The 22,147-nt window shown below is 39.0% G+C and overlaps 1 protein-coding gene across 2 annotated transcripts; it reads left to right on the top strand.

Annotated features, from left to right (window-relative positions):
- The first annotated feature begins 1,731 nt into the window (after positions 1 to 1,731).
- LOC135220559 (uncharacterized) lies at positions 1,732 to 13,252 on the top strand. Of its 2 annotated transcripts, none has more exons than XM_064257776.1 (3): positions 1,732 to 1,951; positions 6,021 to 6,542; positions 7,103 to 13,252. In XM_064257776.1, exons 1-3 carry the CDS (start codon positions 1,825 to 1,827, stop codon positions 7,126 to 7,128), a joined length of 675 nt encoding a protein of 224 aa, XP_064113846.1. In that variant the 5' UTR covers positions 1,732 to 1,824; the 3' UTR covers positions 7,129 to 13,252. The 2 variants fall into 2 exon arrangements, with proteins under 2 accessions (XP_064113846.1, XP_064113845.1); XM_064257775.1 differs by having other exon boundaries at positions 6,021 to 6,547.
- The last annotated feature ends 8,895 nt before the right edge of the window (positions 13,253 to 22,147 follow it).

Genomic DNA, 22,147 nt, shown 5'->3' with positions numbered 1-22,147 from the left:
TTTCTTTCGACAACTAGCGCGCAAATAAGAAAAAGAAATACACAAACATCCACTCTAAGCACTGCCTTGTACTGTCCTTTTTCAGAACGACTTTTGCATAATCAATAACATGCACCTTATATCGTAAATAATACAAACTTTACGAAATTTGACAAAGTCCTGAACTACAAGTCTTGTTTAATCTTTGGTATAACTTAATACTACCAAACAAACAAATAGCGTAGCTGACTCCACAACGGAAGTGTATATTGCATAACTTCAAAAGGTCTGATAATATCATTTGACTAACTCTACTCATTATATGACTGTAATTTAGGTCAAACACCCAACAGATCTTAACATGAGAAAAAGTATTGTAAATGTGCTGTAAGTCAACTTAGATGCTACATATAATACAAATCTTACTTAACGGTCACCATCAAAGCGAACGCGCCCACTCACTTCATTCCCGCAACAGTTGAATGATGCTCTTCTCGAATGTTCAGTCTAACATGAACATTCACGTCGGTTAAAAAAACGCGCGAAGACGACATTAGAGCGCATTCAGTTACTCCTGCTTTAGTCTTTCGTCCTCTGACTTCGGTCATTGCAAGTATCATCATATTATATCATTATTCGGTCAACGGAGTAATAAACCAAAATGACGTGACGTTTGCATTCAGTCAAGATGATAAAAAAAAAAGTTACGTCAACGATTTTTTTTATAATGCAAGTAAATTAGAAGTTCGGGGGAAATAATAAAAGCAGGGTCGAACGCCCAATAAGCGCTATGACGGCGATGAAATCACGGACAATTAGTGACAAGTTTAAATTAAGCATCATTAAAGGATAATTGCTATAAAGATCAGGAAAATATATCACGATGATGTACAATGACTAACAAAACTCCATAGAAAAGTGAAGAGCTCATAACATGTGTATGGTAAGCCCATTCAGCTAAGTCTAACTTATAAAATCGTTTAAGATCTGGGTTCGTTCCTCTAGAGGTGGGTGGGGAGATGAATTGGGGGGGGGGGCGGGGCGGGTGGTAGAGAGAGAGAACGCGAAGAGTCAGGTGCGACACGCGTCCTGCCCCGGCTGAAAACAAATAATCAAGTCCCGCAACCAGTCGTGTGGAGAAGAGTTTCGCGGGGCGGTGACCTCCCACCCCTGTATCACTGACTCACACCCTTCATAACATTTCGTTGACCAAGAATGAAATCATTAGTAGATGCTACATCAAATCGTAAGCTCAAAGATAAGATAGTTTTAGAAAATTAAGTTTTACAGAAAGGAAATTGATCGCGAAATATAATGTTATTGTGTCAGTAGGAGAGTTTTCTGTGCTGACCCAACTTTGGGGAGAGAAGGGTCTGCTCTTTTTTTTTTCCCGACTTTTTTGCTTTTCTTTTTTGTCCCTCCCAGAACACGTGTTTCGCTCACCGCCAACGGTGGTTGGCTAAGCGTCTATGAGGACAGTTGCCAATTCTGCTTATTTTAGATTATTTTCTCAGCGGAAGTCCAGCAATGACAATTCACATTTTTTATTCTTTTGAAATGTTACCAACACCAGATATATAACATTACTTAGTAAATTCGAGTCTGCTTCACTGTTTGATGAAGATAAAAATGGAATAACAAACGGTGGTGTCAATCCTTTGTTTTGGATGCGCAATCATCGGCGCTCTCATTGGATGAACCTGCCGACAGAAAACGCAACCGCCAGGCTCACCCAGACCTCCTCTTCTAACTTCAGTATAAGACCAGACTTCACCTGAGCTACACGTTCTCCCTCGCTCATGAGACTTTGCAAACAGATCTCGGATTACTTTGTGCTCATGAAACATGATCAATCTCCTTACTTGGGGAGCTGTGCCTCTTGGCTACACGAGTGAATTAGACAGTGAATACGACTGGCCCTCTAGTGAACTTTGCTCTGTGATGGAAATGAACTTTCAAAATTTCCGTGGTGGTAAGTAGGTTAATTGTTGCACTACGTATTTTTCCATTTTTTGGACGTTTGCAATTGACCTTTTTTTCGACGGGTGTTCGGTAATATGTATCGTTATTTGTACTCCTGCGCTCAAGCCCAAGTATTTATAGTTCAGGTTTTGGAAATATAAAACACGTTATGGACCGGAAAAATCGAGAAAGTTATGGTGTGCAACCGACCAGAAAGCCAAGTTCAATTAATTAAATTCAGTTACCCATTATAAAGTATATTTATACATATATACTTATACTTTATATATGTATATATATATATATACGTATACATATATACACACACATATACATATACATACTTAATATAAGTACATTTTCGTATTTGGGTACACGGTGCTTTACATGCATACGCATACATACAAACACATGTATATAATTATGTAGTATATATCTCTATGTATAGGTAACATAAACACTGTCTATTTACAGCTTTCACTAACAAGTTTTTAATACACCCAATCTTGCTTATATACCTAGCACATACAAAGTTTGGTGACGAAATGCAAAAAAAGAAAAATAAAAATAAATTATCGAGACGGTGCATATCGCAATACCCATATCTCATCGTCTTATTTACAAAAGACTAGGTAGGATAACTAAACGCGACAATTAATATTGACAGCTGTCAAGCGGTTGTCATCCTGACAGCAGTCTTGACCTCCAGAGTACTGACTGAACGGCACGGTCCATAGATGTGGTCCATATCCAAGACTGTGTTCATGAGTAAATTGTTATACATGTATGTCCACATATATACACTTGCACGCGTGTGCCTTTAGTACTTCGTTCAGTGCAAATATGGAGGTATATTAATATGTGCTAAATATTGAGCTGTGAGGGTAGCTTCGTAATGATAAAGCTACTAAGTGTCGTGTCCTCCCGACAATCCCCGAGTGCTGAACGAGCTGGAACATGAAATTACCTGATGCTCTCGGGCGGGAATAGCTCTCTCTCTCTCTCTCTCTCTCTCTCTCTCTCTCTCTCTCTCTCTCTCTCTCTCAAAACCAAAGTCTTTAATTTGCGGTGACGTCTGTGTGGGAGATAAATTTAATACTTTAAAATGTTCATAAAAAAAAAGGTATGTAGTGAGTCGAAACAAAGTCCCGATCCCAGAGGTATTTCTAATACAGCATAATTGTGTAAGGCCCGTGATATTGTGTAAGGCCAGTGATGAGAGATTGGCCCCGGACTGGACGACGGCTAATTGTAACTTTTATCAGGCGCAACTTCAACATACCTATATATGTGTATATATACATAATATATACATGGGATTTGTGAATGCTTAACTTTATATATATTATAAAAAAAGTGTTAACGTCAAATTAAGTTCCAATCTCATTCTCACTGTTTTCCTTTATCTTTGCGTCTGAACTTTAAAAAATTGGGATCTGGAACCGGAGCTACGCAACTGCGTAGCTAGGCCCACTTGACCTTTTATCTAAGTAGAAAGATAGGCAAGACGGAGGAATTCAACACTGCTTACCACGTACTCTTTCGGGTTGTTTTTCAGTTTCGGTATTACTCGTTTTCCCTTTTTATAGAATGGTATACGTATAATGTTGCAGGACTTGAATGATTGCTGGTTTTCTTGAATCTAGAGACAGAAGTAGTCTTATTATGGTGTACCGAGACAGAAGTAGTCTTAATATGGTGTACCGAGCGTTATCAGGAGGTTTAAACGCATGGCTTCTTGTTAATTATTTGTTTTTGAACCCAAACATCGAAGGTCGCTGTTACGGGGCTTCGGTACAATGTATTTGTGTATCAAGATAAATGATATAAGGGTGCCAAAGTATGTTCAGCTAATATATGTATCTATACGTAGTCAATGTCGGTCTGTATTGATAAGTGTGCGTGTACCTTAATGAACCAAACTTCGTTAAATTTCTCAATAAGGATATTTCCGTAGCCGTAAAATTAATGCGAGAAACAGGTTTGTGAGGATATATTGGCTTGTGAGTAATGAAAATGCCTTGGCAGCGGTTTTAAAGTGGGACAAGAGGGAAGTTATTAATTAAATACGCCAGACACCAAAACCGCGCGCTAATTGTCACTAAGTCGCTGGTGGCTGGCGTCGAAGAGTCTGCGAGATTCTGGTTTACTGAGGTTGGCTGAGAGAGGGCGGTGGTGGGAGTTGTTTTTGGTGGGTGGGGAGAGGGAGTTTGGAGGAGAGTTTTGAGTGGATGGACGCCCTCCCGTTGAACTGAGACTTCGGGTACGTCTCTCTCTCTCTCTCTCTCTCTCTCTCTCTCTCTCTCTCTCTCTCTCTCTCTCAAATGGCCGTATAACAGGACATGTCTTTTGGAGTTGCCTGCCAGCAGCTAAAGAGTTTTTTTTTTTTACTATAAAGAAATTCTCTCTCTCTCTCTCTCTCTCTCTCTCTCTCTCTCTCTCTCTCTCTCTCTCTCTCTCTCTCTCTCAGACAAAGAACAAGAAATTGCCTGAACTTATGATCAGGGGTTTGGGTTACATGAGACGGACCATCGACTTTCATTTAAAGAAAAAAAGTTTAGATGTATTGCATTAGCAGTCGAAGGGACATATATATACACGTATATACATACTTACATAGATACATACATATAATGATTGTTTTAACAGCGTAGTTGTGTTTCTGAACTCCTGGCATATAGCTATTGTAGGCTTTGTTCTTAGATTTGTTTCTCTTAAGGTGAAATCAGCAGTGTACAGAAACATGGCACTGAGATGGAGTATTTTCCTGACTTCGTCTCGCCTCCTTCCTCTTCCTCCTTGTCGTCTCAGCGCCTCTAGGGTGACAAATTAGCACCCAATGCCTCAACCGCCTTGTCTCTATTGGGTTGTGTTATGCCATTTATCTTCAGTCGCGTAATTTTTTTTCCTTTTTTGTCCGTTTTTGTTTTGTTTTGTTTAGGTTGCTTTGTCTCTTGTTTGAACTTGGTTGCGTACTGACGGTAATCACCATGTTTAAAAAAAATTTTTTTTTTTTAGATAATTATTAATTCCCAGTAGGCTCGTAGTTTCCGCACACATTATCAACGAGCGCCATTGGAGTGTTCATATGTGACCGGTGGTCGACTGTTGTATGACAAAAAAAAAAATATATATATATATATTTAGTTTCCCAAGCGAAACTTCGTATAATGGTTTCGTAGTGTCGTGGAATTTTGGTGTAGACTTTTTATCTTCCTGACCCCCTCCCCACCCCCCATGGACTTCCCTGTCGCCTGTCAAATGCCCGGGCACCTGTGTCGCAGCCTGCTATCAATCACTGTCTAATGAAAGGTGAAAATTGTTGAAAGAAAGAAAAAAAAATCCACGTAGTGAGAAGGGTCCCATCCGCACCAAGACATTGGGGTCTTACATCCATGAGTTTTTAAGGTAATAATCAGTTGCTGTTAGAATTTTAAGTTTTCTTTGCGTTGACAAATTGAGATTAATTACATTTACGACACGTCGATCGCTCTCCATTACCTGGTCCAACTGCTGTAGCGTATTTGAGGTTGACCGAGTTTTTATTTTATTTTTTTTTATTCTCTTAGGCATGGTGGTGTTTTGGAATCTCTCTCTCTCTCTCTCTCTCTCTCTCTCTCTCTCTCTCTCTCTCTCTCTCTCTCAATAGTTTTTTTTTTTTGACTTAACCCCTCGCCATGCCTCCTCTAACCCCTCGCCATGCCTCCTCTCCCCCCTCCCCCCCAAGTGCTCTGCAAAAGATAAAATTTGTACATTAGGACAAAGCTGAGTTAACTTGAGGTCGTTGATACTATTTGAAAACTAAAATAATGTATATACCGTGCTTGCTAATTGCGATTATGCATAATTGAAAGCTTTCTTGACGTCAAATCCCATAGTCTTCAGATAATATTTAGTTATAGAAGAAGAGTTTGTTATAACTAGTACTACTCATAAACTAAAGTTTGACTGATACTTACTTCCAAGGTCATAGCAGCAAATGACACCTTTTACTTGCTGTGCTAATCAGTATGCATTTAACAGTCGGTGTAGGGCTAAGGATAACCCACTAACCAAGGCTACTCATTTTTCTCCTGTAGGACATCCACCTCTTCCTGACGTGATCCTGAGCAACACTCCTCCCTCTTCGCCTCTGCGCAGGTCTCATTCTTACCACTTCCTCTTCCCCGAGAAGTCGGAAGACCAGCTACGCCCCTCGAGGGAAGCCTACCAGAGGACATTGTCCTTCCTGCCCACCCCACCCCCGACTCCCACCAGTCCACAAGAAGGGACGCACGACCCCGGGGGCGAGCGCAGTCGAGATGATGATGATCCTGACATCGACAGCGCCAGAACCCGCCTGGGGCACATCCAGGAAATCCGGAGACGCTTGGGAGGAAACCAGGCCCACTTCCAGCCCCACCAGTCGCTCCCTCAGTTGACCTGGGAAGTGCCAAGCATCCAGAGGTCCCGTAGGATGACATCTCCTCGAGTTTCGGGAGAGGGCAACAGCGGACAGAGAGGGCAGGGCGACCAAGAGGGCCCAGACGAGAGAGACGAAAGACTTCGTCAAATTGGAGCTGACCTTCGGAGGATCGCTGACCAGTTTCAGCTTGACAACGGTAAGGTACGTTGATCCAGCGTGAGTCGTTTGCGCGTGTGTGAGACAGCGTGTCAGTCATTGCTTCTGTAAATGTGTTGCAAATGTGACTGGTGTTTTTGTCAGTGTCGGTAGGATGCATTTTTTGTTTAAAACATTTCATTTACAACACTATGCGTTTCAGCTCATACGTTTTCAAGTTCTGTTAACGAATAGTACATTTTTTTGCTTGTGTACTGCGAAGCAGTTTGCTGGATGATTCTCTTCGCCAAGTTAACAGTGTATCAGGTGGTCGCTGAAATTTAGCCCTTGCACCAGTTTGATGTGTCATTGAACGTTATCACCTTCAGATGAAGTTTCGTCATTATTCCGTGTTTTATTGTATCACACTTATTGTGGCCTGATAGGCGCAGAGCAAACTTGTGCACATGCAGTTCGTATTCGTGAAGGGAGCGGATGCCATCTTGGTTACGCATGCCTACTTGTATATGTAATAATTGACAGTTGAAAGCAATATTAAAGTTATCTTTTTATCTGCTCTAATAACCAGCTTCCATTTTCCCCTTTTTCTGTATTCCACAGGGCGGCGTCTCCCCGAAAAAAGGTGATGGAGCGAGAGTTTCATGGGCGGTTCCAGTGGCCTTCACCAGGTGTCTCTCGGCGTCTTTGCTCTGTCTTCTGTGGTGGAGGCTCCTGAACAAGCTGCGCTGACTCAGCAGTCTGCGTCTGCGACCTGCCCGATTGCCGTAATGACACTTGGACATGACAGGTAGAAGGAGAATGCTTTGCTGCCTGTGGGATTTTTGGCTGCTGCGTGAGAATTATTATCTTGAGAAAATGAAAATGATTTGAGAGGTGGTTCCCGAGTGAGCGTATTTAAGAAAATGGAATCATGGCTGCTGTCCCAAAACTATTTTCCTGGTGTTCGGTTATATCATGCTTTCACTGCCCCCCCGTCCCTAAGATCCGTTTCAGGAGGACAAAATTTGTTTTGAAGATTTTCTACCTCATGGTGTACCTTTTGGGTCCAAAGTCCATCCACTTTTTTCCACTCGGGTTTTTTTTTTAAGTGTCAAGAGCCATGATGGAGGAAATTTGTATTTTGTATTGAAAGTTTGTGTAACCTGTGCAGATATGTAACCGTATGCAGACATAGATTTGTTTTTATTGTTTTTCAAATGTGGAAAGATCACGGTATACTAGAATAATGATGAAGTAAGGTATGTGAAATGCATTTTGAAGGTTGTCTAGTGGTGCAGCCCCACGTTTAAGTAACGTCATACTTTTTGGTTGCGTGGATTTTTTTTCGTCGAAGACTTAAAAAGCAGAGGGCTTAGTGATAGGTTCGTGCAACCTTCCTTGTGCAACATAGCTCAAGTTAATCCAGTTTGTTTTTCTGCCAAATGTAAAAACCAAAAAAGAACTGAAGTGTACAGTCACAAGTTGCTTTAAGACTTGAAGCTCATTAGTCTTTCACCCATTGTTTTCGGACATTAGATGGAGGTTCTGATATAACCCAGTTTGGTCCAGTGGACGTCACTACCCGGGTGTCTTTCATAACTGTATCAGAGAATCCTGGCTCGCTGGAATGGTTCCAAATTTCTTGTAACCAGTTAGGTAGGCACTGTGCTTTCAGAAAACGGCTCCTTCGATAAATTATTTAACGAAAAATCTTAACTTGGCACATTATTTAATTAGAATATTCAGTATAAAGTATTTAATGAGAAATCTTAACTCAGAACATTATATAATTAGAATATGTAGTATATTTAATGAATCTTAACTTAGAACATTATTTAATTAGAATATGTAGTATATTTAATGATGTTGCGACGAAGAAAATAATTTAGTTACAGTATGTAGTATATTTAATACCTTTGCGACAAATGATTGCGAGCCAGGATTCCTTGCCGATAAATCCAGCAGAAAACTAAGCCACAGTAGCATTGTTCGCCTTTGTTTGCGAAGGCACCTGACTTAAGTTGGTGTAGCTTTATAGCGAAGTAACTGATGGATCTCGTGTATAGTTGTAAGGAATGAGAGGAAGAGAGAATGAATTTTGTATCGCCTATCTAGAAGGCCATGTGTAGTCTTTTTTTGCGTAGATTAAGGTTTTGTATCAAGACATTTTTATTTCTTCTTTTCCTTTTTGATAACCTCGAAAGGAACTATTTTGTATTTTTTTCCTTGTGTACCTTTTTTTTTGTAATTTGCTTCTTCTTAGTCATGTAAGGGCATCATTGCAGTAAGTTTTCTTTGTTGTGAATAGAAAGACAATTTCCTGTAAATAGAGACATGAGCACCTGAGGTATGTATTGAAATAATTTTACAAGGGCGGAGGATGTCCCCCCCCCCCCCCCCCAAGCGTACTCTTCAATGTAACCATTTCTTTGGGAATAAACCTTTTATTTTCGTAAGATTTTGCACAAAGGGAAAACGCTGACTTTATGTTCCCTAGATGTTTCTCTGGGAAAGAAACCACCCACCTCATTTTCACCGAAATCTTCGGAAGGGGAAGAAGGTGGGTTATTTCAGTTGGTTTTGGCGATGCAGCTTTAACCTGTTTCCTTCTCAAAAAAAAAAAAAGAGGGGGAGGGGGAGTGGGTTGGTGAAGAGGGAGTTTCCCGTTTGAGCAAAAATCTTACACTTATGTTTGGGAGGCTTTGTAAATAAAGCAATTAGTTTAATTGGTGCTCCTGAGTCAAGAATATTCATTCTTAAGTACTGATTTCTTTCTAGGGAACCATTCAGTAGTATCTGTTCTGTTATATTATTATTATTATTATGCCGCGTGCGTCTCCAAAATCCTTTTTGTAAGTGGCAAGTATTGTGGGATGTTGAAATTTTTCAGCAAGTTTATAAAAAAAAAATAACGTAATTTTATTTTAAAAATTCGAGTCATTTAATTACGCCTTAATTAACCAAGAGTTCGAAACAGCCCCGCCGGCCGTGAATTAGTGACGTCATTGTTATGTAAGATTTAGCGAACTGATCATGAGAATTGTTGTCAAAGGCCTCTGTTAATTTGAACACGTAGTTAGAAAGGGGTGTTTCGATCTCTGACGAACGGTTGTTACTGAATGGTGTCCCCCCCTCCCCCAATGATCATCAAAGCTAGGAAACGTGATAATTTTTTTCTTCTAAAACTTTACGAAGTTATATGTGGATATATGAAATATATTGCCTGCTTTTGTATTAAAGGTGTCCGGGGGTCCTTATCTGAAGGGGCGTTGTACTTTATGCGAGTCCAATATCTCATTTCTAAATTTAGTGTCCCGAAGATTTTGAAGTCGTATTTATTATACTTCGACGTGAATTAAATCGTTAAGAATTGCCCTCAGATTTGGACGCCTCCGGATATCTGTCTCTTTGTAGCTAGGGAATGAATGAATGAATAGGCGTCCGCGTCGCCAGAGCATGGCAGCAACGACGCCCCATTCAAGAAAAGCCATAAATAACGACTAGTATTTGTTAAAAGCCTGAGCTGACCTGGCTCTTCGTATAGAAGCCCTTCGTCGCCTCCTGATGTTGCTTTATTTGTTTTTGCTCACTCGGTTTACTTTATGATGGTAATAAGTTTTAGAACGGAGGCCAGAAGTCCTTCTATATTTCCCCCGAAACAGTGTTGTCAGACATTCAACCAAAAAAAATTATGTAAGTGTTGGACGCTTGCGTTGAAAGCAGTGCAAGAAACGGACTGAATTACGTACTCCGGGTTTTAACCAGATTAAGTTCATTCTACTGAATTGTTCCTTTAGAAGTGTATTAATTTTGTCTTTGGTTTATGTGTCAACACTGTTTTGCCCTAGTCAGCATTATCAGCAATCAAAATGATCTCTTGGTAATATTATGGATTGTGCAATTGTTTGTACAGAAGTTCGTGCTCGTGTACAGCTTTTTCTGTACCCAAACGTCATCTGAACGGATTGTCAACATATCTTTCGGTTTCATTTTGTTTTACATCGGTTGTTCACTTTTCAGTTCTTTATAAGTTGTTAATAAAAGTATTGTTTTCTCTAAGTTTCGGCGGAGCCTTTAATGGGACTGCTTCTGAGATTTTGTAGGACATCATTAGGCCATACTGTGCAATGCTATGACTCGTCAGATGTCACGGGTCGGAAGAGAAGATGCTCACTAGTAAATACTTCAAAGGTTTACAAGTTCCCCCTGCTACTGATTCTTGACTAGCGAATTGTGATAATTATTTCTATGACGCTTTTTTTTTATTTGTATATACATAATACTATCTTGGCTTGTGTTCCGATTCCCTACAGCGCCTGTGTCTGTAACAAATACATCCTGTTTGGTGCCTGATCTAGAGGTAATCCAATGAACGGCTGGTAGAATTTTGAGTTTTAAAGTAAAAGTTCTGATGCTGATATAGAAAGCATAATTTTACTTACATTCTTCTCGGAAAGGGACCACGTTCTCCAATTTTATCTCAAATATTGAGGGGGGTTAAAAGGAGAGATTGTCCAGGGTTACAGATTCGAAAAAAAAGTTATCTCAGCCTTTGCTTGGATTCCTTACAGGTGAAGCTTGACTAACTTCCCTTTGAAATCGTTATTCTTGCCAGTCACTGTCTTATTAACTCTTTTGGAATGTCCGGGAAAAAATAATTTCCAAGACTACTGTAGGTAAAATAGCGGCTCTTGTAAAACTACCATGTTGTACATAGCGTTTTAATCACTAAGAACTTGACTTTTTTTCCCCACTTGTATACTAAGGAAAACCGGATTTTTTTTTTCACTTCTATACTAGGCAAAGTAGGGCATTTGAACTTCTTTTGTAAAAACAAGCACCATTTAATATTTGCATTTTCCTTGTAGAGTAGTCAAAACCTGAATTGTGACTGCGCAGTCAGTTTGATAGTAACTTCCCAGGGAGACTCCAGCTTAGAATTCCGTGTAAACTCAGCCAGTTTAACGTTTCGGTATCTTTTGTAAAACCAGGTAAATTTTCTAACAGAAAAAGAAAAAAAAAAAACATTCCTTTGGTCTTTTGTTTCTTAAGGGGACTGGAAAAACCTTTGAACGATGCCTTTCTTCGAGTCTTTCAGTGGTTTGACAGTTTACATTCTTAGTGATAGTATCGATGTAAATATTCTACTTGTTAGATTGTCTATTCTTAACTTTTTATGATGGTGGACTCACGATCTGAAGCGTTTTCACTTCATCAAATTCTCTGGACAAGAAGTGCTGTTTGATCGAGTAAAACGTCCAGCATTGCTGGGAAAGACCGTGCAGTGCTAATTAGCCTTATGAAGATGAAATTGCAAAGGTATTGGAAAGGGAGGTAGTACTTATCCGTAAGGAATGGTCGACAGCTTGTCGAACTGTTCGAACTACAGAAAATGGGTTTGCGGATTTATGTTAATCAGTTGATGTTGATGAAGGGTAAGAGTCAATTTGAATTTTGCTTCTTAATTGGTTGAAGATGAAGTGATTGGATTAAGTTCATTGCCTAGAGAATAAGTTAAATCATAACTTTACTACAACAGGTAAGAACACCTGCCAGTGTACATCATTGCTGTCGGTACTAAAGGAGTAGTGCAATTTCTCCTTTGGTTTCGTAGATGTATTGACTCTATTTTGTATGATACACGGGATGGCTGTATTCCACTTATGCATTCATGTCGATTTGATAACTTTATATATAGTTAAATTTTGTAGTAGAGTAGTCAAGTTCGCAAGCATTGTGGTAAAATAGATGTACCGGACGGCATTTTCAGAGTAATATCTATTTCATTTTTTATTTATTTTTCATTATTTATTCCTTATTTTGCTCAAACCTCTACATCATTTTGTAACCGCTCTCACGACTCTCACAGGACTATTGAAGCTTTGTCGTCTTTTTTGTGAGAAGTTGTATTCCTGGTGTCTGAATGTCTCGGCCCGTTGTAAAACTTGTACGCATCTGTAAGTTTGTTTTTATGAGATTAGTGATTATTTTACCTTCTCAGTTTTTAGATTTTTTTTTGAGAAGTTAAATGCTATGTGGTCCGCACCCCTAGCTGTCTTGAGAATTTTGTGTATCATTTCCTAATCTGGTGTTCAGTAAATTGAAAAATGATGACCAGCGAGCCTCTGTTTCTCCAATTTACTGGTGTGTAGGCACTGGGAGTCTTGACAGGTTCACTCATTTGTGTTTGTTGGAACTTTGCTAACCCAAATTTCTTTTTTTATGCATAGTTGCAGAGGGCCCAATCTTTTGTGAATCTAGCTTTAGGGAATCTTCGGTAGCTCACTCTTGGGTGGGTCTAGCGGTTGGTACTCTTAACTGATCCACTCTTGGTGAGTTGAGATAGTTAGGCCTTGCTGTTCTATTCGTGTACGTCGATCTCTTGAGAATTCATAGCCTCCTCTTTTTTTTTTATTTTTTTTTTTGTGAGTGGAGCTGTTGAGAGTCATCGTTGGTCATCCTGTAGGAGTGAGGCTGTTAGGATTCTAGTTCATTCCTTCCGAAGAAAAGTTTTCGTTCCTCTGGCAGATAACTTTGTATGGTTGCTCTTTTCAGATAATCTAGATTCAGGAACCTTTGTTAACTTATTCTTTTGAACCTCAATGAGAAAACCAGAGAAACGAAGAGTAAAAATATGGCAGAAATGCCCCCCTCCCCCTTTTGTATCATTCCGAGACTCAAGAAGAGGTCAAAAGCAGTTTCCATGGACTAAACTAAGGAGCTTATGGACAGTAGTAGTGGAGTCGTTTGAAGCACAAATGAAAGGTAAAAGACAATTGCACATTTCTCAAGTGCAGAACAATGCAAGGTTTTTATCACTGCCGAACGACGTCAGGTCAGAATTTTTGTGTGACGGAGATGAGGTTTGTGGAAGACGGCGAATATTGATTGCCCTTGTTTAGTGGCCGGGTGGGGCTTCGACAATATTTTTTCCAGTGGATAATTGTTTTGTGATTTTTAAAGTTTCTTAGGTAGGATCCCACCAACCTTTAATCTTAGTTATTGTTATAAAAGTGCCTGAGCTCCAACAATAGAACTTTGTCAATGTTAATTCTTCTTATGCAAAAACCTTTGGACATTTGGTCTGGACTGTATTCAAGAAAACAGCCATTCACTGCTTCACAAGCTCTATAAACTCTGTCAGTGTTACTATTTTGATAAGTTCTTTTTATTGATGTGTAAAAATTGTTAGTATTGAGTACTGAATACTGAACTTAACTTACTGAATGATGTCATGGCCGGAGGCTTCATGTGTGATCTCGAAGAATTATTTGATATTATTCTTCATAAGGGGCATTTTATCATTCATTCTCAGAAGTAGTAGGCTTTGCCGTGATTTTCAAGACAAAGAAAGGCACTTATTCTGTTAGACTGTGCACGTAAAATGCATTTTTAAACCTCAAACATATATATATATATATATATATATATATATATATATATATATATATTTCGGGCATTTCGTATTTTATTTAGCAAATGGCAAAAGGTAACTTTTATGTTTGTTTAGGATATTTAGTATAGAATATAGGATAATTTTGTTATTGTATTTGTTTTTACAAATTTTAGTCGTTCAACTAAGGATCTTTGCATAATATTAAGAATGGACCAAATTTAAGCATAATAATGTGAAAAAGAAAAAACTGCATAATATTTGTGAGACTGAATTATTCACGTGGTTGCAATATTTGACTCTGTTTGGAAGGAACTGAACTCTATTCAACGTGGTTGAATATTTGACTCTGTTTGGAAGGAACACAAAGTTTTCTGTAATCCATGAGAAAGGTTTTTTATTTTCAGATTCATTATTGTATATTTGTGTTTTAAACAAACAAACAAGTTTCATTATTGTATATTCCATATGGACAGAAATCAGTATTGTAGCTGAGTTTGTTGTTTTCATTGTATGTATATTTCATGCCTACAGAGAATAAGATTTCATAAGTTTTGTGCTTTTTTTTTGTGAGGGAACCGTTATTAAAAGGATAAGAGTGATTCTTTTGTAAGTGGAGAAGGCCGTGAAGGGTAACGGGGAAGCTGGATTTGAAGTTTTTATAATATCTCCTATACCGAAAGTCTTTCAAGGATATAGAAGGCCTTAAAATGCTCTGTGTAAAAGTCAAGAGCAGATGTCGCTGCCCAGCCACAGCCAGAATTGGTCTGATAGAGAGAGAGCTTCAGGGAGATGCAAATCTTGACTGAACTTAATCCAGACGCCAATTGTGTTCACTAATGTACCTTTATGATTATATTAGGAAAAAGGTTTTGTCACTGTAAGCGGTTCATGTGTATGTCAAAATATCCAAGACGTTATTCGTAACTTTTACTCCTGACTGCCCTTTCCCTCAGTAGAGCCGTTTCTCCTTCCGACCCCCATTTGGATTTTCCCGTTCCCTGCCTTTCATTGTCAGACCAAGGCTGGACAATTCCTAGTGTGTAAATATTGGGTCCACAGAGGTCTCTAACTGTGCTAAAAATCGTCACTACCCAATCGGTCTTTCATGTTTGTATATAAATTATCTTTTCATTTTTGTAATTATAATAAAAAGGGATTCAATGTATGCAGCGTTTCTTTTCTATTTTCCTTGATGTACCCTTGTCTGTAAGACGTAAACATTGTGGATACGTACATGGAACTGAATTTATTAATTAAAGCATAAAACTTGACTGGAGTTTCTATCATGTAACTTAATTATCTGAACCTTAGTTGAAAGAATTCATCGTATTTATGCAATGGAAAAATTTGAAAAGTTGTCTGCTTTGTAGCAGGGAGTGTGGTGTCCCTTATCCGTGTGTTCAACTCTTAGTGTTAACATTGAAATATATTCCTTGGATAAAGTTGCAATTTCAATTGATCAAAATTGATAATATCAAGAGATGATCATCTATTTACGACTATTGTAAGCAAATTTAAAACGCCCACCTTTAAGAAACTTTATACTAATTCAACTTCATAGTATGGTTATTAGAGTTGCAAGTCTTATAATTCATACAATTGAGAAAAATGGAATTAAATTCACTAGTTTGAAAAGAGCCGGGAATATTTACATGATAATTATATTGTTATATATACTGAAATATATTCCTTGGATAAAGCTGCAATTTCAGCTGATCAAAATAGATAATATCAAGAGTTGATCATCTATTTACGACCACTGTAAGCAAATTTAAAACTTGACCGCTTCCAAGAAAGTTTATAATTAAACTTTATAATATGGCTATTAGCCTGGTAAATCTTATAATCCATACAACTGAGAAAAGTGGAATTAAACGCACTAGAGCCGAGAATATTTACATGAGAATTATATTGTTATTGTTATATATCGAAAGCTGGGAATGCAACATTCACAAGCTACAAAAACCTTTCAATATAAATTTTATAAAAGCTTTCGTGAGTGTAAATATGAAATACGAAGAGTTATAAATCAGGTGTTAAATAAACATTACACACTTTGAGGATGTGGTACCTTAATAGGGAAGAGGAAAATACTCTATTCAGATTATTCAAGTTGTTGACTCTTGTAAAGGTTGAGAATGAAAATGTTTCCGATAAACACATCTTAAACTTTCTCACTATGAAAAAGAGGTCTGAAAATCGATATTAGTAATTATCATGCGAATATGGGAACTTTACAGTAATAATACTGAGCAAAGAACTAACAGTTTTCACAAAGATTCGAGTTGGAAACTGGAATTCCCAATCCTCCAGGAAAGGACTGAATTTATGGACATCATCTTCATTGCCCACCAAGAGCGCCATTGTCACGCTGGCTAACTTACAATAATGCAGCGTTGATGACCAGTATACTACGTAGGTTAGTCCCGTCAGTGCACCTCACGGTTTGCACTGTAGGCACTAAGAAGGTATTTTTTTTTTTGCAGCATCCCTTCGGCCCCCAGCTGCAAGCCCCCATCGTTCCTTTTACTGTACCTCTATTCATATTACCTATCTTCTATCTCCCTAAACAGCCTCTCGTGACAATTATTTCATAGTGCATCTGCGAGGTTTTCCTCCTGTTACACTTTCCAGACCTACTTACTCTCAATTTCCTTTCCAGCACTGAATGACCTCCCAGGTCCCAGTGCTTGGCTTGTGTCCTAAATCTTACGTTCAGTTTAATTCAATTCACTTCTAAGAAACCTGCAATCAAGACCCAAACTGCTGCTGGGCTGAAAAGTTCCACGAACAGGAAAATCCTAAATAAGACGTGAAACTGTAACCAGCACTTGCTTCAAACTCGCTTGTTCAGAGCTCTCGATTGCCCCGAAGTTCGAGTTTTCTGTACAGCGTATAATGTATGAAACGCTCAGCCGTGTCCCTTAATACTCAGCCGCAGCCCATGAAACTTTCAGCCACGGGCTGGACGTGGCCTGTGTTGGCACCTCAGACGCACGATCATGGTTATTTAACCTAAAATAAAATAAAAACTACTGAGGCTAGAGAGCTGCAATTAGGTATGGTTGATGATTGGAGGGTGGACGGTCAACATACCAATTTGAAGTCCTCTAGCCTCAGCAGTTTTTATTTTATTTTAGGTTAAATAACCATGATCGTGCGTCTGAGGTGCCAACACAGGCCACGCCCAGCCCGTGGCTGAAAGTTTCACGGGCTGCGGCTGAGTATTAAGGGACACGGTGAGCGTTTCATCTCAATAGTTTTCGTTTACAGGAAATATCGTCACGTCGAATTACTCATTTGGCTTCTTTCATATTTTCCACAACTAAATAGAGCAGAAAATGTGAGTAACAGCCAAGGCAAACATTAAGAAGCGCCTCAGTGGCGTGGTCGGTTTGGTCTTGGCCTGCCACCTCGGAGGCCGCGAGTTCAATACTCGAGCATTCCACTGAGGGGTCAGAGATGTGTATTCCTGGTGACAGAAGTTCACTCCCGACGTGGTTTGGAAGCCACTCAAAGCCGTTGATCCCATTGCTGAATAACCACTGGTTCCACGCAACGTAAAAACACCACACAAACAAACAAACAAACAAACAAATATTAACAATAATAATCCCAACAAATGCTTGTCTTTCGACAAGTTGTCAATCTCACTGTAAAGTCTAAGCGTCAAAACTATTTTAGCGGAAGATTTCGTTCGTAAATCAAGACAAGATAGACACCTTCAGCACAGTTTTCCTGGAAGCACTGTGAGCAAGCGGAGTTTTGTTTCAAAAAATGGAAAAAGGAGAGGAAATGATTCATTCCTGATTAGCCTCCATATCCAACGCAGCGTGGAGATACGTCGGCCTCAGCGTCACGATGCGGCATCTCGACAAGATACTGAAAGGTTTGTTTAGGTCATTGGCCTTGGTTTAGGCCTAAGATGCTTCTCTCCCCTGATGAACCCGTCCCTCCTCGCTCGGTAGATCAAGATCCCGCGCTGGCATTACTGCCTCTAAGCAAATTTTGTTATGATAGGTGGCTATTAAAAAACAATTAAAAAGAAAGAATAGAAAAGATTTTCACAAAAAAGTACATTAACTACTGTTTTTGAGTAGCCAGTATTAATTTTGTATGTAATATTACAATTAGTACCTAGTCCTTAATTTGTACCTAGTGGTAATTTGTAAATATTGTAGGTATATATTTTTGTAATATTTAGTAACATCTTACTTATGTAAATGATATGTTATATTTTTCTAAAAAAAAAAAAAAGCTTAAGTCGAACAACTTTATTCGCTACGTCCAGCTTTTCACTTTACGTTCATCTGTTGTTATTCACCTTTCTGCTTAAGAATGAGAATCAAGTGCAGGGAATGAATGAAAGGATGTGATCACCACCTGTAGCTACATTTAAATGCGAGCATGAAATGGAAAAACAAATTCGCTCCGTCTTTTTACGGCCATCGTATGCTACTCGTCGCAACCTTGTATATATTATGAATACTAAAATAAAGCGTCATTTAGCCCAATACCATACATTCACTTTTAATTGATAAGCCCTTTCTATATAAATACAATCATATTGGATCTTCGTTTTTATAAGTTGGGAGACCTGCCTTGAATCTCGGTGACGTTTCTTTACTTTCTTTACTCTCACGGCAAGAAAGGTTCCCTAGGTATTTAAAAAAAAAAAAAAAACACGTTGTCATTTTCGAGCATAACAAATTTGTTGCCATGTGATTTCTTCTTCACGAAACAGATGAAGACAATTTTGTCTCACTGATAATGGTCATGATAGGTATGAAATATTTGTTTTATCTTGTGACAGAATCATAGTCAACGTCACCCTGTTTGATTTAACATTTAAACTTCACTACTGCCTCTGCTTTTCAAGGTTTTAGGACACCATGGATTGATTGCTTCTAAAAAGCAATCCATGTATGTGTGACTTTTGTTATAACCTCTCGATATGTGGCTAAGAAATTCGACATAAATATTATTTCTATATTATTTTCCATAAAACTGTAAGGAACGACAAATGATATTTACTCACTGAAATTGTCGGAGAAAAGCAAATCTTAGTTACTAGCTACTTCACTGATGTAATTTTAAAAAAATAAATCTTTGGTAAGAACTGAAACTTTCTTGGTCAACCAAACTTCACAGATCACAGATGAGACTTTCAGAAAGGATATCGCTTTGAAGGGCAACGCAACGAGCAGCTAAGACAATTCATACTTAATGTTGATAAACTTCATTAAACGGAATGGCTGTCTTGATGCTGTTGAGTTTGCATTGCGGTTTCTCAATCTCTCGAATAAGTTTCTTTGGAGCAGCAGGGAAACAAACATATAGCAGCTGTCCAAAGTTCGTTTATTCCTTGACGTTTCAGTAGTCACTACCATTTATCAAAAGGCAAATGAAGCCAGGGGTTGTTTTAGATTAAGCCAGCAACATGCCAACACGCGCTCTTGCTTCTAGAGCAGCCCAAATTAGGCAGGGGTACAAATATGTCAAATTTATACCTGCAACTGGGGTTACAGAAATTTTGGGAGATTATTGATTAGCTGTCAAAACCTAGAGAGGGTGGTGGGGGTAGGCTACTCCCAACGGCTGGGAGTGGAATGACTCACCTGGGAGAGTATGACTGACCAACAAACTCAATGTTGCTGATTGGCCGGTGCCAGTTCCTGGGAGTTTTGGTTAGAGGGCGTGCTGCCTGAAGTGGCTGGTTATCCCAAAAAGAGGCGCCTTGGAAAATGTCGCCTGTGCCATGTTCAGAGGTGGTTTCCATCAGAGGGGGCGGTTGTTGCTGTTCAGGATTTTTGTGCTCCATACGATCTGCTCGTGTTGGGAAGCACTGCCATGTTCCCTCATGTAGTGCTGGTATACCGCCCCTTTGTGCAGGAGGATGGCGATACTCTTGGTAAGGAGAGTTGTAGTCATACCAATGAGCAAATGGCAGCATCCATTCTCAGTGCATGGTATTTGTTAAGCCATTCCTCGCCTCTACATGGGATTGTCATTAGTGACGGAGGCCCTCTTCAAGAGATACTGGGCAGGTTTCCTTGTGCTAGGCGTTTATGTGGCCCCTGTAGAACGATCTAATGGGCTGCTCATTCTCACAGGGGTTATGGGCCTCCTGATGATGCCACCTGTGGACGGCATTTCTCGTCACCCTGGCAACCAGATAGTGAAAATGCCCGTTATCCACAAGAGTATGGCATGTTATAAAAAAAAACTCCAAGAGGTTTTGACTGTTTAACAACATATTTCTATTAATGAGAGAGAGAGAGAGAGAGAGAGAGAGAGAGAGAGAGAGAGAGATTATAATTCTGAAGATTGTTACATTGTTTCCAACACCTGTAGCTTACAAAGAAACAGCAGGTGAAGTTTCTTTGGTAAATATAAGCATTAGATACATGCATAAAAAATTATATAATTTTGTTTTTGGTGTTTCTATTAATATTTTACGTGTGCAGTGAGTGCACATTATAAAAGATTAATCATACATTAATCTATCTATGGGGGAGGGGCACGTGACCAGGTGGGCCCCCTCTTAAATCCGCCACTGGACATTGCAAAGAACCGTAAGAAATGCCTACAGTGCACCACGTGAGGCCCCCTGATGGCATATATACCCCTTCAACGGAGAATATGGTATAATTGTACCCCTGGCTTCATTCACATTTTAATAAATAGTAGAGAACACCACCGAAATGTCAAGGAATAAATGAACTTTGGAAAGCTGTTATATGATTTACCTGCTGCTATATACAAAGAAACTCATTCGAGAGATTGAGACACTACAATACAAACTCAACGGCATCCAGACGACCGTACTGTTCAATGAAGTTTAATATTTTTAAAATAATAATATTTTTTAACAATTAGAATGAAATACGTTCGCAATGAACCTCTAAGAACTGCGAAATTAACGCTAGATTCAAGAACCAAGGAGCGAGATGAATGTTCAAACGGATGCATTGAAATGTCATAAGATCTCGGTACAGCTTATGTAATCTAGTCATGTCTCCCGCAACTTCTTGAAGATTATTAATTTTTAGTACTGAAACTCCTAAGTTCTCTCATAACGCATCTCTGTTTCAAGTTTGAAACAGACAAGAATATTATACTAGAGCAGTGTTTTACACACAGACACACACACAACACACACACACACACACACCACACACACACACATATATATAATTATATATATATATATCATATATATATATATAGATATTATATATATGTATATATATAAATAAATATTACATATACATAGTACTATATGAATCGTATGACATCACCATGATTCATATATACGCATTAAACTACTAATGTCCTTTAATATCTAATTCTCTCTACCTCGGAATTAATATATTTTCATATATGTTAACTGAAGGGGAATTTTTTAGTTGATAATAATTTCGTCAGCTCACGGGCGTGAACCTTGGAACCAAGAAATCATGACGTACAGTGAACAACTATCACGAGAGGTATAAGTTAATGCCGCCTCTCAACTGCAAATCCCTTATTAATTCCGAGGTAGAGTGAATTAGATATTAAAGGACATTTGTAGCTTAATGCGTATAGCACTATAGTATATATGACGCGACTTTCTTATGTTCACAAATACTGAGGCACAAACAACGTGTAATTCTAAATAAGGGCTTCTACGATTTCCAGGATTCGAACCATGGCCACTTTAAAAGAACTCCAGCTGGATCAACTCCTGTAAATGTGAACATCTTCGCCACAAGACTACTTTTCTTCAGCTGCCATTCATGGTGTCTACGAACAGGAGCTGGACGGGATTTTTCTTTAGTAAGTATCTACATTTATAACGATCGCTTCTTTCCCACCGTTATCCCTACACTAAGGGGTTGGTTGCCTGATGAGCTTCTCCTTACAACATCAGCAATGGTTTATTATTTGGCAAGGGGGTTTTTACGACGCATGCCCTTGCTGTCATCAACCATAGTTTTGGCGGTGGGCCTCGTCTTTGACTAAGTAGTCCATCTGCAGGGCAGCAGTTTCCAGTTATTGGCGGTGGGCCTAGCGTTTTACTAAAATATTAAGACTGCAAGGCAGCAGTTTCCACAGTTATTGGCGGTGTGGGCCTAGCTTTTTAAAACAACGCAATACCCAAACAGGAAAGAATGAACAAGCCCTGCCCCAAAAACACGACAGACAACAAACAGATGTAAGTTATTGCATCACCACAACTGAATCGGAAAGATGACGGAGAAACTGTTATCAGGAAATAGTTCCGAAGT

The sequence above is a fragment of the Macrobrachium nipponense genome, chromosome 2, assembly GCF_015104395.2.
Source record: "Macrobrachium nipponense isolate FS-2020 chromosome 2, ASM1510439v2, whole genome shotgun sequence".
NCBI classification, from domain to species: domain Eukaryota; kingdom Metazoa; phylum Arthropoda; class Malacostraca; order Decapoda; family Palaemonidae; genus Macrobrachium; species Macrobrachium nipponense.
Note: the sequence above shows the minus strand (reverse complement) of the source record. Positions and strands in the feature narration are given on the sequence as shown.